General features: G+C 37.5%; 1 protein-coding gene across 1 annotated transcript in view; it reads left to right on the top strand.

The window, feature by feature from the left end:
- The window catches only part of LOC107570557 (leucine-rich repeat-containing protein 1), a 55,565-nt gene that overhangs the window by 29,658 nt on the left and 9,366 nt on the right, over nt 1-16,541 (top strand). The window contains exons 5-11 of the mRNA XM_016256791.1: nt 2,200-2,256; nt 2,389-2,452; nt 3,816-3,890; nt 4,277-4,421; nt 4,780-4,898; nt 8,249-8,332; nt 16,393-16,508. Of these exons, the coding sequence (XP_016112277.1) occupies nt 2,200-2,256; nt 2,389-2,452; nt 3,816-3,890; nt 4,277-4,421; nt 4,780-4,898; nt 8,249-8,332; nt 16,393-16,508 (660 nt within the window). The remainder of the gene's footprint in view (nt 1-2,199; nt 2,257-2,388; nt 2,453-3,815; nt 3,891-4,276; nt 4,422-4,779; nt 4,899-8,248; nt 8,333-16,392; nt 16,509-16,541) is intronic.

Below are 16,541 nucleotides of genomic sequence, written 5' to 3'. Positions count from 1 at the left end.
ACATTTGGGCGGCATTATGCAAATATTTCCACATAGTGAGGTAGATATGTGGGGGCGTGTTAGAACGAGCCGTTTTAGGGGGGCGTGGCAGAGTCTTAACTTTGATAAAGAATATCTCTTTGGTTTTGAGACTTTAGTCTTTGCAACTTCAGGGATCCTATCTATGCACAATCAGCTTGTAACACTCCAAAGAGAAAGGAAAACTCGAAATCGCATCATATGACCCCTTTAAGTGTGCTTCTCTTCGCTGTCAGCGGATAGATGAACCTTATCTCAGTGCACATTAATTTTGAACAGAAAACGAGTTGACATTTCTGTGAGGAATTTGCTTCCGACTCAACTTTTGAATGGTAGCGTATCTTGGTTTCCATAAAAATATTCGTCAGTACAACTGTTTTCAACACTGATAATAATCAGAAATGTTTCTTGAGCAGCAAATCAGCATCTTAGAATGATTTCTGAAAAATTGTGTGACACTGAAGACTGGAGTAATGATGCTGAAAATTCAGCTTTGATCACAGCAATCAATTACGTTTTACAATATTCAAGTAGAAATAGATATTTCTAGGGCTGGGCGATATAGCTAAAAAATTCATCAACGATATAATGTTTCATATCATTCGGTATCGATAATTATTGGCATTTTTTTATAACCTTTTGTAAAACAAAGAGCAATAGAATTTTTATTTTTTAAATTTAACCACTGTATTTTTAAATTAACCCAGTTTATTGAGACAAACAACAAATATTCAGTCAAGCACAAAATACAAATTAAACAAATATCTAATTTCTAATGTTTTATATGCAGATTAAATAGGTCTTAAGGAAACTTTTGTCTCATTTCCCGAGGCCACAGGAGGGCGCAATGAGCAAAGTAATGCAGCACATTTAAATTGTCAACGCAAGGAAATAAATGTCTATTAAAAAAACCTGCATTACATCTAAATTAACTCGTATAAATCAAATATAATTTCATAAATTGCATAAACAATTACGAACAAAACAACATCATGTATTTATGCATTGCTTAATACAAAGAGCCGAATCGCCCATCACACAGATTGCATTTAAAAACATATGAGACGCAGTGAAAAGGAATAAACCTCCACAAATTTGCGACGTGTTTTAACTTTGCATGGCTACATCTCTTGTGTGAGACGCGAGTGCAGCAGTCATATTTGTCGGTCTAAAAATGTGTTAATTATGCATCTGTGTGAATGGCTTGGCTTTGGTTTTCACCTAATCAAGATCTTCTCCACATTGAGATTCTATATTTCTCTAATATTTTGAATGCATAACACAGCAGCGGCGCGTCTCGTGGGCTAGACTAACGAAACATTAAAATGCAACAAGGTCACTTACGTCATTATCAACGCATCTCGTGCGCCACTGATGACGCTCCCTGACGCACACCTAACATTCAAATGCAAATGTTTATTTTAAATTCGACTAATATTCAGCATGTGTTCGTGTTTGTGTGAGCTGTCTGCGTCACTCATAGCACGTGCCTATATCGTGCACTATATCGAACATTTTTTATATCGTTATCGAAGAAGGTGTACCGGTATTTCACATTATAATAACAATATTACTTGTATTTTTGATCAAATGCAGCCTTTTGTGAGCATAAGAGACTTATTTCAAAAACATTTACCCCCGGTTTCAAAGACAAGGCTTAAGCCTAATCCCAGACTGAAATGTAAGTCTGAGCTGTTTCAACTGAAAGAAACGTGCACTGACTGATCTTAAAATGTCAGTGCCTTTGTTTTTGTCTCAAGATGCACACCAGTAATGTTTTTTTTTTTTCAAGGCACGTTTATAAAAACTCCTTAAATGTCCTAATTGACCTATTGCCTAATCCTGGTTTAACCTAAGCCCTCTCTATGAAACCAGGCCTTAAAGTCTTAATTAGTCCAATGTGTGCTTATGGTTGAGACGTTATTACTTTGTTGGTTGCTGTTAGTTGCATCTTGATATCCTTTAATGGTCTTTATGTGGACTTGGAAGAAGCTTTGTGTTGTAAATGTTATTCTTAAAATATTGATAACACCTCTCTTAATGACAATATGTATAGTGGTCCTATAATGCAAATGAAATTCAGAAAACTCATCAGGACAAAATAATCTACTGCTCAAATGTTTAATTGTTTACATTTACGCATATACTTAAGATTGTGCATTGTTCCTGTCTTTTATCTAGCCTCTGTAACTTGGTATCACTGGAACTCCGAGAGAACTTGCTGACTTATTTGCCAGAGTAAGTGTGCACCTCACAATGCTGTGTGTGTATATGTGTGTGTATGTGTGTATGTGTGTGTGTGTGTGTGTGTGTGTGTGTGTACATAAGGCAAAAGCAAATTGATCTCATTTAATTTTTTTTTTCAATCAGGTCTCTGTCTCAACTTCATAAACTTGAAGAACTGGATGTAGGAAGCAATGAACTGTATAATTTGGTAAGTGTTGAGATTTTCATTGCACGCTTTAAATGGACTAATAACAATAATAACGACTTTAATTGCCCAACAAGACTTGGAATATGTCAGCTGTCACGCCATCTCTGGAACCTCGTCTGATTATTAGGCTGAATAGAGTATGATGAAGATATGTCCTCATCACATCAAGTCAAACGGAAAAAAGAAGAAGTTTATTTTGCATAAAGATATTGGGCCTCAATAAACCATAAATTTGTGAGTTCATTTGGAGTAAGGATGTCACAGTGTTCATTTTTGACTGTTATGGCTAAAAAAAATAAATCAAGATTATCTGCAAATTTACATTTTATGCAACAAATAAAACCCCCACAAACATTTCACAACTTTTTGTTAACAGTTTAATTGCAGCACTCAGTAGGACATACAGTTAACATGCATATTTCTCCTTTTCACTGAAAATGAATAGATAAAACAACAAAAACACATATACTACAGAGCCCAAACTGTTACATTCAATTGCTTATTTACTTTCAGATATAATAATCAACACTCCAATAAAAGAAATTTGTATACAAAGTTGTATACAAACATTTAACTTGCACATTTACTTTCTAATGATATAATTATTTCTGCTATAATTCGTTGTTGAAATATGATCATTTAAACCGTAGCTGTCATAAGTTTTCATGACAAATTTATTTAAACATAAGGTTACTCTTTTTGATAGTCCCCTTTAGACATTCTACTAACTATAAGTAACTTTGCAACTACATGTCAACTAATTCTCATTCATTTCTATATTGAACCCTATAAAAAAGGTTCTATTTAGCACTAAAAAGGGTTCTGCTGAAGCCGAAGAACTGTTTTCTGGTACTGTTTAGAACCATTTTTCTTAAGAGTGTAGTATGGAAGAAAATACAGTGGAAGTCAATCGGGACCATCAGCTGTTTGGTTACTGGAATATCTTCTTGTGTGTTCAGCAGAAGAAAGACACTCGTGCAGGTTTGGAACAAGCAAATGATGTTCATTTTTGAGTGAAAATCCTTTAATGTTGCTCAAATTTGGTTTTCTTTATGCAAAATAAAATTTGTTTTCTTCCTTTTCGTTTTGGGGTGAAACATGTTTTCGGCAGGTCTCTTGAGATTCACACATTAATTGAAACATTGGGACGTTTTTCAAGCGTTGATTTAGTGTACTGACGTTTGACCAAGTCTAAAACCCTTGTTTCCATGAATGGGACCCCTGTTTGAATGTATGCAGGCTACATCGGAATGCCATTTCACGACAGTTTCGCGCTAGCCTGCATTCTTGCGCACGTCGGTAACAGTCACCTGCTGCGTTCTCGTTGCTCCGTCTGAACTCTGTCAAACTTGTTTTCTTGCAGCCTGAGACAATAGGCTGTCTTGTCAGTCTGAAAGACCTGTGGCTGGACGGAAACCAGCTGTCTGAAATACCACCGGTAAAGTATTTCTGACATGTCCTGTTGATGTCTTTTTCAAAAACTGTCTGTCTAGCGGACTGTCGGATCTTCTTTTGCAGATATTTTGTAAGCATGTATTGCTTCATAAGACGCGTGTACTGCTCCTTTATATTATTTTTACACTTAATTGTAACGTAATGTTTAATATAATTTTTTATTAATTAAACACAATCTCCTCTTGAAAGCTACTTCCTCAATATCCTAGAGGCTTTTTTGTGTGCTTGTGGTTGGGTGCCTGTGTTTGCATTTGCATGTTTACATATTTGTGTTTGTGCATGTGTGCGTGCGTGCGTGCGTGTGTGTGTGTGCGTGCGTGCTTGTGCGTGTTTGTGTATGTATGTGTGTGTGTGCTTTCTCTGCCTCAGGAACTGGGGAGTATGAGAAGCCTTACATGTCTGGATGTATCGGAGAACAAGTTAGAGCACCTCCCAGAGGAGATGGGAAGCCTCCTCTCCCTCACTGACCTCCTGGTGTCCCAGAACCTCGTAGGCGTGCTGCCGGAGGGCTTAGGTCAGTGTTTAGGACCCTGGCTGCTATTTGTAGTGCCTGTGTGTTTGTTTATGTGTGCTTCTGTGTGGTTGTTGTCCTTCATAACCTGCAGAAATTAGATGATAGTGATGGAGGAGTTTGATTTTTAATTTGGAAAAGGGAGAGACAAAAACTTTTTTTCTTGTTTCTTTTATCATGTTTTTTTTGTGTGCAAAATAAAGAGCTTATATTAATAGAACGGTTTGTTGGTTGTGGTTAACCTACTTATCCACTCTTGTTGGGTTCTCTTGATGTTTAAAGAGCACAGTAGTGAGCTGTGATGTTTGGCTTTGTTTTTATGCAGTAATCGTACTGTAATTTTTCCTTTTTTTCCCTTTAGGTAAACTAAGACTGCTTTCAATATTGAAAGCAGATCAAAACCGATTAGTCCAACTCCCGGAGAGCATTGGCAACTGTGAAAGCCTGACAGAACTAGTGCTGACAGAAAACCAGCTGGTGGTAAGTTACAGCACCTGAGACTATGAACTCTCTACATCAGGGGTGTCAAACTCATTTAAGGTTGAGGGCCGGATCGGAGAAAATGTCCCCTTGTGCGGGCCGAATTACCTTTTGTTAAACCCTAGTTTACTCACAATTACATTAATATTAACCATACAAACTACAATATAATTAAAAAAAAAATCTAGGATGACTAGATGCTTGGTTATTTTAGGGGTGTGCAATATTGACACAATGTCTTTTTATTTATTTATTTTTTGATAATGATAATTACCATATTTTGCAGAGTGTGTTTTTGAGATAGCACCTTGGTTGGTTCTGCGCAACTGGAATTTAAAACTGGTTACTGTCTTCTGATAGTTAGCGAAGCATTAAAAAATTATTTAAACTGATAAATATCAGACTGGAGATTAAAATAATAGCAGATTTGTCTAATTTTAAATGAGTAATAAAAACTGAGATGAAAAATGTCCTTAAGCCAGAAATATAATTTTACTATGGTAAAATAAATGTTCAGCGATATCGTCAAAAGACTTTTGAATTTTGGTGCACTTTTTTTCTCTATATAATGTTGATATAGTAACTAGTGGTGCTTTTCCTCTGCGTGGTACGGCACGGTACGGCTCACTTTTGGGGGGGTTTCCACTGAGTACAGTACCTGGTACCTGGTACTTTTTTTAGTACCACCTCGGTTGGGGTTCGAAGTGAACCGTACCATTACCAAAACATGACGTGTAAACTTTGCTGATCACTGATTGGCCGGAGAGAATCGTCACTACCTGCGTCACTGAACTTGCGACACAAACACAACAGAACCGCTAGATTTAAATCAGCACAGCCAGCGAAGGATCGAACGCAACTGTTTTGAACGAGCGCACCTTTTTTAACAACCAAAAAGTTTTGTTGTCTGTTGCGGAAGTACAGACGTTCCTCTCGTTGATAGCAGCCCTTCGTTGGAAGAGGGGGAGCGGATCCCGGGGGAGCTTTGTGGGGGAGCGCGGAATGAAAAGTTTTTTTTTTTTTTTTAGGAGTCGTGGTAGTAGAGGCGGTGCAACTATAACGAAATGTGAATGCAGATCCCTGATGTGTGAGATGATAATAAAATGTAATAAACATAATATAATAAAATTAACATTACTTTGTCATAATAGTGTTTTATAATTTATACAGATAAATATTATTTATGCCAATAAAATACATATAATAAATGTTAGAAAAATATAATAGTACCTTATATATTACTAATATTAGTGCTTTAAAATTTACATTTCATATAACTATATATATATATATACAGGTGCATCTCAATAAATTAGAATGTCGTGGAAAACTTCATTTATTTCAGTAATTCAACTCAAATTGTTAAACTCTGAATTGTCTGGAGGAAGGGTGGAGAAGCTCATAGCCCAAGTTGCTTGAAGTCCAGTGTTAAGTTTCCACAGTCTGTGATGATTTGGGGTGCAATGTCATCTGCTGCTGTTGGTCCATTGTGTTTTTTGAAAACCAACGTCACTTCACCCGTTTACCAAGAAATTTTGGAGCACTTCGTGCTTCCTTCTGCTGACCAGCTTTTTGAAGATGCTGATTTCATTTTCCAGCAGGATTTGGCACCTGCCCACACTGCCAAAAGCGCCAAAAGTTGGTTAAATGACCATGGTGTTGGTGTGCTTGACTGGCCAGCAAACTCACCGGACCTGAACCCCATAGAGAATCTAACAAGTATTGAGTACATGTACAGTAAATGAACATACTTTCCAGAAGGCCAACAATTCACTAAAAATGTTTTTTTATTGGTCTTATGAAGTATTCTAATTTGTTGAGATAGTGAATTGGTGGGTTTTTGTTAAATGTGAGCCAAAATCATCACAATTAAAAGAACCAAAGACTTAAACTACTTCAGTCTGTGTGCATTGAATTTATTTAATACACGAGTTTCACAATTTGAGTTGAATTACTGAAATAAATGAACTTTTCCACGACATTCTAATTTATTGAGATGCACCTGTAAATAGTTAGTAGGGTAATATATAGTATATATTAGTGCTGTCAAACAATTAATCGCGATTAATCACATCCAAAATAAAAGTTTTTGTAAACATAATATATGTGTATATATATATATAATTTATTATATAAATATATTGTAATAATATTGTGCGTAATCTGTCACACCCACTGGAGTCTCATCAGTAGGTCACGTAAAGTAAACTAACCCTGAAACAGACTCCGGAGCAGGATATGTTCAGAGAAGAAGTTTCTTTGGCTACTTACATAGTTACCTCCATTTTTGGAACCGAAAGCTGAGGTTATCTGCTTGCTTACTCTTAAACATACCCGGGTATGCCACATAACCTGCTTTCTGGAATACCCCCTGACCATAAATCCTCATAAACCCCATAAACCCATAAATCTATGCCCTTAAAAAAAAGTTTGCTTCCTTATTACACTCTAAAAAATGCTGGGTTGTTTCACCCCATGTTTGAGTCAAATATGGACAAAACCAACCATTGGTTTAAATTAAAGGGTTAGTTCTCCCAAAAATGAAAATTAGCCCATAAATTACTCACCCTCAAGTCATCCTAGGTGTATATGACTTTCTTCTTTCAGACGAATCCAGTTGGAGTTATATTAAAAATTGTCTTTGATCTTTTAAGCTGTTTCATGGCACTCAGCGGGTGTTGCAGTGCATCAGTCAAAAATAAGTTAAATAAAAAGCGCCCATCCATAAAAAAAGTGTCTCATACGACTCCAGGGGGGGAACAAAGACTCATACGTCATCCTCCAGGAACTGCTTCCAGTGTACAACAGTGAGCGCAAGACAGATTAAAGTGATTATTATGTTTTGAATATGGATATTTTTCTTACAAAAACGCATCGATTCGCTACAGGAGGCCTTTGTTCACCCCCCCGGAGCCGTGTGAGAGACTTTTTTTTTTAATGGATGAGTGCTTTTTATTTAACTTCTTTTGGACTAATGCATGCAACACCCACTGAGTGGCATTAAACAGCTTGAAAGATCAAAGACAATTTTTAATATAACTCCGACTGGATTCGTCTGAAAGAAGTCATATATATATATATACCTAGGATGACTTGAGGGTGAGTAATTTATGGGCTAATTTTCATTTTTGGGAGAACTAACCCTTTAATCTAGATTTAAGATTAATCTAGAATTTAGGGTAATTTAAACCAATGGTTGGGTTTGTTCATATTTGACCTAAACATGGCTTGAAACAACCCAGCGGTTTTTTGGAGTGTCGAGTTGTAATCTTATGTGGTCATCTTATTGCTCATTTTTTTTCTTTTACAGTACATGTAAGTGATTTTCAAATGTGTTTTTTCTCTCTCAGAATTTGCCAAGAAGTATTGGAAAACTAAAGAAACTGTCCAACTTCAACTGTGATAGGAATCGACTAACGTCTTTACCAAAAGAGGTATGCCATCCTAGTCATTGGGCCTTATTCACGAAACACAACTCAAAAAGCAGAACATTTCATGAGGCGGCAGGCCTGGGTGACATAACTACATTTCCCATCATTCTCTGTGGAAGTAGGAGAATTTTGAAACCCATGAACTACACACCTAATGTAAATATTTTACCTACTCTTCATTTTATTGGGTTAAAAGGTCTCAGATTGGCCAAGCTGTACCTTTTCTTCGACCCAAAGTCACTTGAATGCACATCAAATTGTACTCGACTTCCTAGTTTAGACGGGGAGCTCTCAGGGGGACTTGAGGGCAGCAGCATGTAGCAAACTATCTTTTAACACATCTTGCTTACACTTCACTCCATGGGTGGGACTGTGTGTTTACTGTACATATGCGGTAAATACAATGGTGCCTACGGCAAATTCTGTTTTCAGTAACTGTTCTGATATGCTTGGAACTAGTTTTTCTCGCTGTTGCTAGTTTACCCGAACACTATATATTTAGACATTACTTTGCATACAAGTTCACAAGGTTGTCAAACTATGTTTAACAGTATTAGGAATGGAAGTTATGTTTAATTTAGCTAATTACTTGGATTAACGTTAGGTGAGTGGAGTGGTATTAGCTCAAGGTCATCCTGCATGTATTTTTCAGCTGAAATGCTGAACTACTCCTACAGTACGTTCAGTTAAGAAGTCAGTCAGTATCCTTTTTTTTAATGACTACCTTCATTGAAGGACTTTGAGTTGTTTATGACTAGAACAAGTCCTTGAAGATTGTGTCATGCTTTTTCCAAAATAATCTTTATTTTTTTATTTTTTTTATGTTTGAGCAGGACTCTTTTTGTTACTGTTGTGCATGAAAAACAAGAAATGTTATGGTTAGATCATTACAATACAGCTGCGGTAAGAAGTGAGTTGCATGTCAGAAACAGTATCTAGTGCTGCTAAAGGTACTTTATGTTGGGAAAATAGTATCCAGCGCCTATTTGAAATATATTCTGATTGTCTGTGATGTCACAATGCTGAACTTATAGTTTTGTGGTGGTCTAGTATTAAAACTCTAGTATAAAAATCCTCAGCATAGAGTACACCCCCTCTGAAACTTAACAAATCCAGCTATTATTCTTTACTTAGATTAACCCTAACACATATTCGGAGATCTAATGTTCATTCAGACATATTAAGGTTTTTCTGGGACATAATTTTCCATTAAGTCTGCTTGATCAATTACCAAAGAAGCACGTCGACATTATTCAGGAAAATTTGATTTTCTTATCAAACTGATTGTTGTAATGTTGTGTTGCAAAAATGAAGACACCTTCCTGAAAGTTACCAAATAAAACAAATTTCAATCAATAGGTGAGTGTGTTCAACCAAAATGTTTAAAAGGGGAGTAATTTCTTGAAAATTATGCTGACGGCAATAGAACCACTTGGGAGATAACTGTCAGGAGACTTATTTGCTTATTTCTTAGCCCAAAAGAGGACAGTGGTACAAGAGGGATACCAAATCATTGTTTTAAGTGTGAAAATTTAGCAAAAGTAACAGAAATTCAAAAACAGTGGACTTGTGAGAAGGTCCTTGAAATAATCAGGCCTTCGCTTTAAGCTTTCCTTTCATGATAAGAGCAGGAAAAATACCAAGCAAGTGCCTCAGAGCCAGCAAAAGCTATGAAAAGAGTGACTGTTTGTCACAAAGTAAGATGCAGCCTGCAGAAGTGACATGCGTGGTTGTTGTCCACACTGGAACTGTAGCCAAAGCACCATAAACTCATTTAACCTTTTTCAAACCTATTTTTTTTTTAAGTTGAGCAAGACTGCCCATTAAAGGGATAGTTCACCCAAAAATGAAAATTGTCATTAATTACTCCCCCTCATGTCGTTCCAAACCCACAAGACCTTCGTTCATCTTCAGAACACAAACTAAGATATTTTTGATGAAATCCGAGAGCTTTCTGAACCTGCATAGACTGCAACACAACTGAAATGTTCCCTGGTCCAGAAACGTTGCAAGGAGATCGGTAAAATAATCCATGTGACATCAGGTGTTCAACCGTAATTTTACAAAGCTACGAGAATACTAAAGCGCAAAGAAAACTAAAATAACGACTTTATTCAACAATTCTTCTCCTCCTCATCCCGTCTGCAGCGGTGCACCGCCATTGTGGAGAGTATCACAACGCTTGTGGGTGATACTCTCCACAATATCTTAATTTGTGTTCTGAAGATGAATGAAGGTCTTATGGGTTTGGAACGACATGAGGCTGAGTAATTAATGACAGAATTTTCATTTTTGGGTGAACTTTCCCTTTAAGACCAGGGCGTTTAAAGAGGTCATTCTCCATTAGTTAATCAGGATAGATGTGACCGTTTGTCATGAACATGAGGGTCAGAGCAGTATACTTAATGTGGGATGGTTATGGAGTATGTATTAAGTAGAGGAATATTACAAGTTTGTTCAATTTAATCAAAGGTGTGCTTATTTCTGCAACTCTTTGTTTAAACAAAATTGACAGTTAATAATTACATATATTTCTGTTTTTATTAAGAATGTTTAATACATATATATTTTGTCATCTTTCCATGAAGTGTATTAGTGATTATTGGGGGGAAATCTTTTGCGTTTGTTCAGAGGGGGTTTGTACCGATTACTGTAGATAAAGGGTTTTTTTTTTTTTTCTGAAAAAAGTTGGATGAAAAATAGTTGATGCATTAAATTTAGACTTAGAAATTCTGGTAACACTTTAGTGTAGGGACCAATTCTTACTATTAACTAGTTGCTTATTAGCATGCCTATTATTAACATATTGGCTGTTTATTAGTGCTTATAAAGCACATATTCTGCATGACCATATTCTACATCCCAAGGCAAGGAAAGTTTATTTATATAGCACATTTCATACACAATGGTAATTCAAAGTGCTTTACATAAAAGAACGTAAAATAATCATAAAAAAATAATCACAAAAATAAAACAAGGAATTAAAATTTTTAGAAAATTATTTTAAATGAATTTAAGACAGTTAAAAATAGAAAATGATTATACATAAAATACAGTGCAGTCAGTTCGGATCCTACTAATCCTACCCAACAACTACCCTACTAACTATTAATAAGCAGCAAATTAGGAGTTTATTGAAGCAAAAGACGTAGTTAATGGTTTGTTAATAGTGAGAATTGGACCTTAAAATAATTAAGTGTGACTGAAATTCTTATACTTACATGCATGTATGATGTACTTATAATAACAAGGTATTAACCCTGAACCTAACCCCAAACCAAACCTTACCCCTTATTAAGTCCAATTAGTTACATTGTGAGACTCAGAGACTCATTAGTTGGGTGTCATGGTGTATATAATTTTCTGGTTTTTACCTATTTTTCCACATTGACGCTACTCTGATTTCTCTTGCTGTCATATTGGATATTAACTATGCTGTCTAATCAAACAGATCAACACTTGCAAAATTGCAATCCAGAATGTAATCCTTATTCCTTACATATCAAATATTTGATATTGGTATGAAGTGCAGTTTGAACAGCCTTAAGCATGCAGCCTTTAGCATTTACAGTTCAGTATCTTTATCCTCACAGCACTTCTAAGTAGAGGTCTGCATTCTGGATGCATTTTTTGCGCCGCGTGATTAAATTCCCGAATAAAACACGGTAGCGGTCGGTAACTCTGGTGTAATTTGAACGGGAGCGGGCAGTCTAACAATAACCCGTTCCCGACGTCCTTTTAGAACAGCATATCTGCGCTTTATTCTTATTGGCGTTACGCGTTTTATTTGTGGGGTCTGTGCATATATTTGCATGTGCATAACGAAGCTCAGAGCAGGCTGTACCTGTGGTAAATATACGGCCCTCAGACAGAACAGGCAGGCTGTCGATGAGTGACAGCAGAATAAGGATGGAGCAAAGTGTGGATGCGCTGTCCTTGAAGGACGTTCAACTCGGTTTTGTTTATATTTTGCTTAGCCTATACTTTTAAATGAAAGATGTCGTATTTATTTACTTTTATCTGTGACACTTTTCCTACGGTGTTAAAGGGGTCATATTATGTTGCTAAAAAGAACATTATTTTGTGTATTTGGTTTAATGAAATGTGTTTATGCGGTTTAAAGTAAAAAAAAAAAACACATTATTTTCCACATACTGTACATTATTGTTGGTCCTCCATGCCCCGCCTTTCTGAAACGCATAGATTTTTACAAAGCTCATCGGTCTAAAAAGCGAGGTGTGCTGTGATTGGCCAGCTTATCCAGTGCGTTGTGATTGGCCGAATACCTCAAGCGTGTGACGAAAATGTTACGCCCCTCACCATACTGTGATGCCATGTCCGGCCGGAGCGACGAGACAAAAACATTAAAACCCATTACAAACGAGGCATTTGTTGCATCCAGTGGGGACATAATTACTGATTATAATGACTTATACTGTCTTTTTACGCGTTGCATTGCATCGCGCCGCGTAAACATAAAACCATGTCTGCATTTGTGATCGGAGAAATTACAAACTACAAGTACTACTCGCGTTTGAATCGTCAGTGGCAAATTCTTTAAATGAAAACATACTTACAGTCTGTGAGTCAGAACAGCCGGCATTGTAGTCTACTCTCCCAGGATCAGGAAACAGTCCTCCATAAAATGTGCTGCACACATCTGGATATTTGGGTTGAACTGTTCTGGAACAGTGTTGTAAATACAACTTAACCACTGATTTGTAGTTGTGTCCTCTTTTGGAAGACCAAACTAAGTAGTTTCGCTTTCACAACGAAAAACACGACGGCCTAGCGTGAGCAGAGGCCGGGCTAGAGTGAGCAGAGGCGGGCCGGCGGATCCAACGAAGGAGCGGCAACCACATGTGATGACCCCGGGCTGGACTTCGCTTCGTCCACGGTGAAAGCCAATCCGGTGATCCACAGCATTAAGTTGATGTATTTCCTCAGCGACCTGCACAGATCAGCTCCAGGCATGACGAAGCGGATATAGTCCTCTTTTGGAAGACCAAACAAAGTAATTTCGCTTTCACAACGAAACACACAGCGTTTTCACGACATGGCGGCGGCAACAATACTACAGTGAGAATAAAAGTTACGCCTTCTTTCTTTGCGTGAACATTTGGGCGGCGTTATGCAAATCTTCCCACATAGTGAGGTAGATATGTGGGGGCGTGTTAGAACGAGCCGTTTTAGGTAGGCGTGGTTGACTCTTAACTTTTATAAAGAATATCTCTTTGGATTTGAGACTTTAGTCTTTGCAACTTTACAGATCTTCTTTATGCACCAAGAGCTTGTAACACTCCAAAGAGAAAGGAAAAATTGAAATCGCATCATATGACCCCTTTAACAGAAAAATGTCAAACGAATTTAGTATTTTGACAAGACGAATAAAAATAGCTAATAGGCTATTTTTGTACAACCTACATTTTTTTTTTTTTTCTCTCTGCGACACTTTTTTCCTATTGTGTTGTCAATGTTAAACGAATTGTATCCTGACAAGACGAATAAAAATAAGAAATACAATTTTTGTCAACATTTTTATTTTCTGACACTTTTTTTTTCCTACGGTGTTGCTTAAAATATTAAACTAATTTTGTGTCTTAAGATAATTCATGTAAATTCAAGTCAAAGTCAATAAATTCACTACTCTTGACAAAACTAATAAAATAACATACAATTTTGTGCAGAATACACTTTTATTTGTCAGCCTCTCTCTCTTTCTTTCAGTAGAGGAAATTGAAATCTAAATTTAGCGGGAACGGTCGGGTCGGGAAGAAAATTATTCTAAGCGGACAGCGGGTGAACAAAGAGTGAATACATAGCGGGTGCGGAATAGAACCTTGCGGGAGCGGGACTAAAAAAAACAGTCCCGCACAGACCTCTAATTCTAAGGAACAGTACTTTGCTAAATCAAGATGTTCACATTCAGAGTAAGACTCCATTGTTAAAACTCTCAAAATCTTTAAAACTCTCTCTTGCTTGGCACAATAGCTCACACTTGCGCTGGCTGGAGTAAGTCTCCCTCCTGTGTGAGCGTGTCTGTCATGAGTGCTTTGGTTTATGTGCTGACTCATGCGATAGTGGCCCTGCTGCCGCTGTAATAGGTCTAATGAAAGGTAATCCTTACACTTCCTAACCAGCAAATCCAGTTCCAGGCCGGATTCAGTTCAGTGAAACCGCACCTTAGGTCAGTCAGTGTTATTGGCATACTGGCCTGGGGCACCCTGCCATCAACCGTCACATGACTTTGTCTACCCATAAACTGTAGTGCTGTGTGTTTTTGTGGCATGACTGCAGTGCTCGGGATGGGGTCGCCTATGGCACGTGCACCCGGACAAACACATAGCTTGTTGTGTTACTGCTCTGTGTCTTGTCATCTTCAACGGCCCTCAAGTGTCTTATGTTCTTGAGAAAGCCTCATCTCCTATTCTTAAAGGTTTTTTTTTTCTTTCTCTTCCATACTTTCATGCGTGTGGGGTGAGGACGGGCGCTGGTGACAGCTGAGCGAGATTTGAGGAATGTTATTGTGTTGTTTAAACAATGGCTTTGTATGAATGAGGCAGCTTGTTCTCTGAGACCGTTTGCTCAGCTGTGACTTCTCTGACCTCACTCAATGGACACAACACAAAAGCCAGCAAAATGTCATGTTCTCATATTATTTCATCGTCAAGCAATCTCAGAGTGTAGGGCTGCACGTAATGACAAACTAAGCAAAATAATCATGATTATCAGTTATATTCGCGATTATTGATCACTATTTCTTTTAGTCAAAATGATTGCTTTATCATGTAAGCACACATCAACAGAACATCAACTCATTACATTATAGCCTAATGGGCAGTGCTCCGACATATAGTGCAAATGCACTTCAGCTGACCCAAATTCGAGAATTGGCATGTGGTGCTTTCCTGAACACATCCTCCTTTCTCTGTCCCATTGTGCTTCCTGTCTGCTCTCCACTGTACCAGATGTTAAAACAGTGAAGTTTTCTAATATCAGTTCCAGTAATTCCAAATGATGGTAATGTTTTTCTGTTGAAGCGGTAAAAAAGACTTCGTATTGTAGCACTGAGTTTGCGTAGGTGCATTTATTTAGCAACCACAAACAAAATAGCCGAGATTTATTACAGTATGTAATTTGAGAAGGTTTCCTCGCAGATTTAGTTACAGCAAATAGCACATTGGCCTTGTGAAGGAGAACAAACTGGCTGTATTACACATTCATTGGAGCAGAATATCATAATCGAATGTTTTTGCTGGTCTTCAGTGCATCAGCGTGGTTGCCAGGTTGGGAAAATGTAAGTAAAACTCTGGGAAGGAAATATATCCTTTTAAACTCTTGATATCTGGCACTCCTGTGCATGAACTATTATGGAGGCTTGTAAACAATGCAAGGTAACAGAAATGCCAAATAATAAAAATCAGGATGAATAACCAGCTGGCCAATACTTCAGATGATTATCCTTAGTTAATCAAGAGAAGCAGAAATTATTAAAATATGATTTATTGTACAGCCTTATTTTTAACTAATAAAAAATAATAATTATCTGGGGTCAGTTTAATAATGTTTCATTAGCATTTTATAAAATGGATAGTTACACCTCTAAACTTCCAGCTTGAAGTCAAGTATTTTTCCCAGCTTTTCTTAATGATGAAAAAGAACTATTATTGACCATTGTGCTGAAATGTAAGCAGTAACACACAGATGAGAAAACCTCACTTTGTCAGCAGGCGAATGTTGCCGTCTGGTGTGACTCGCTCCATAGGATTCCATTGCTCTTTTGCATTTGAGAGCTTTCATTGCCTTTTAGCTGCCCATTAACTCTAATTTTAGCTCTGCTGGCTTACTGTCACTGAAACTGCTTATTTAGGAAAGGTTTGCTTGCTGTTTAGTGCAGCTGTGTTCATCACTCTCTGTCTTCTCAGTCATTTTCCTGCAAGTATTCATATGCTGGCAGAGCTGATGTCGTGCTCTCTTGTGACGGGGTAATGTGCTGATTTCCGGAGCGCTTCGCAGTGGTCACAGGGGAGTTTGCTCATGTTTTTTTTTGTGATTCGTCTCAGATCGGCGGCTGCTGCAGTCTGAATGTTCTGTGTGTGAGAGAGAACCGTCTGGCGCGCATCCCTCCCGAGCTCTCACAGGCTACTGAGCTGCACGTGCTCGACGTTTCTGGAAACAGGTTTGTCACAACACCATTTTCTCACTGGGGGGG

The sequence above is a fragment of the Sinocyclocheilus grahami genome, unplaced genomic scaffold (assembly GCF_001515645.1).
Source record: "Sinocyclocheilus grahami isolate Dianchi unplaced genomic scaffold, SAMN03320097.WGS_v1.1 scaffold1475.1, whole genome shotgun sequence".
In the NCBI taxonomy this organism is placed as follows: domain Eukaryota; kingdom Metazoa; phylum Chordata; class Actinopteri; order Cypriniformes; family Cyprinidae; genus Sinocyclocheilus; species Sinocyclocheilus grahami.
This window is presented reverse-complemented; position numbering and strand designations above follow the sequence as displayed.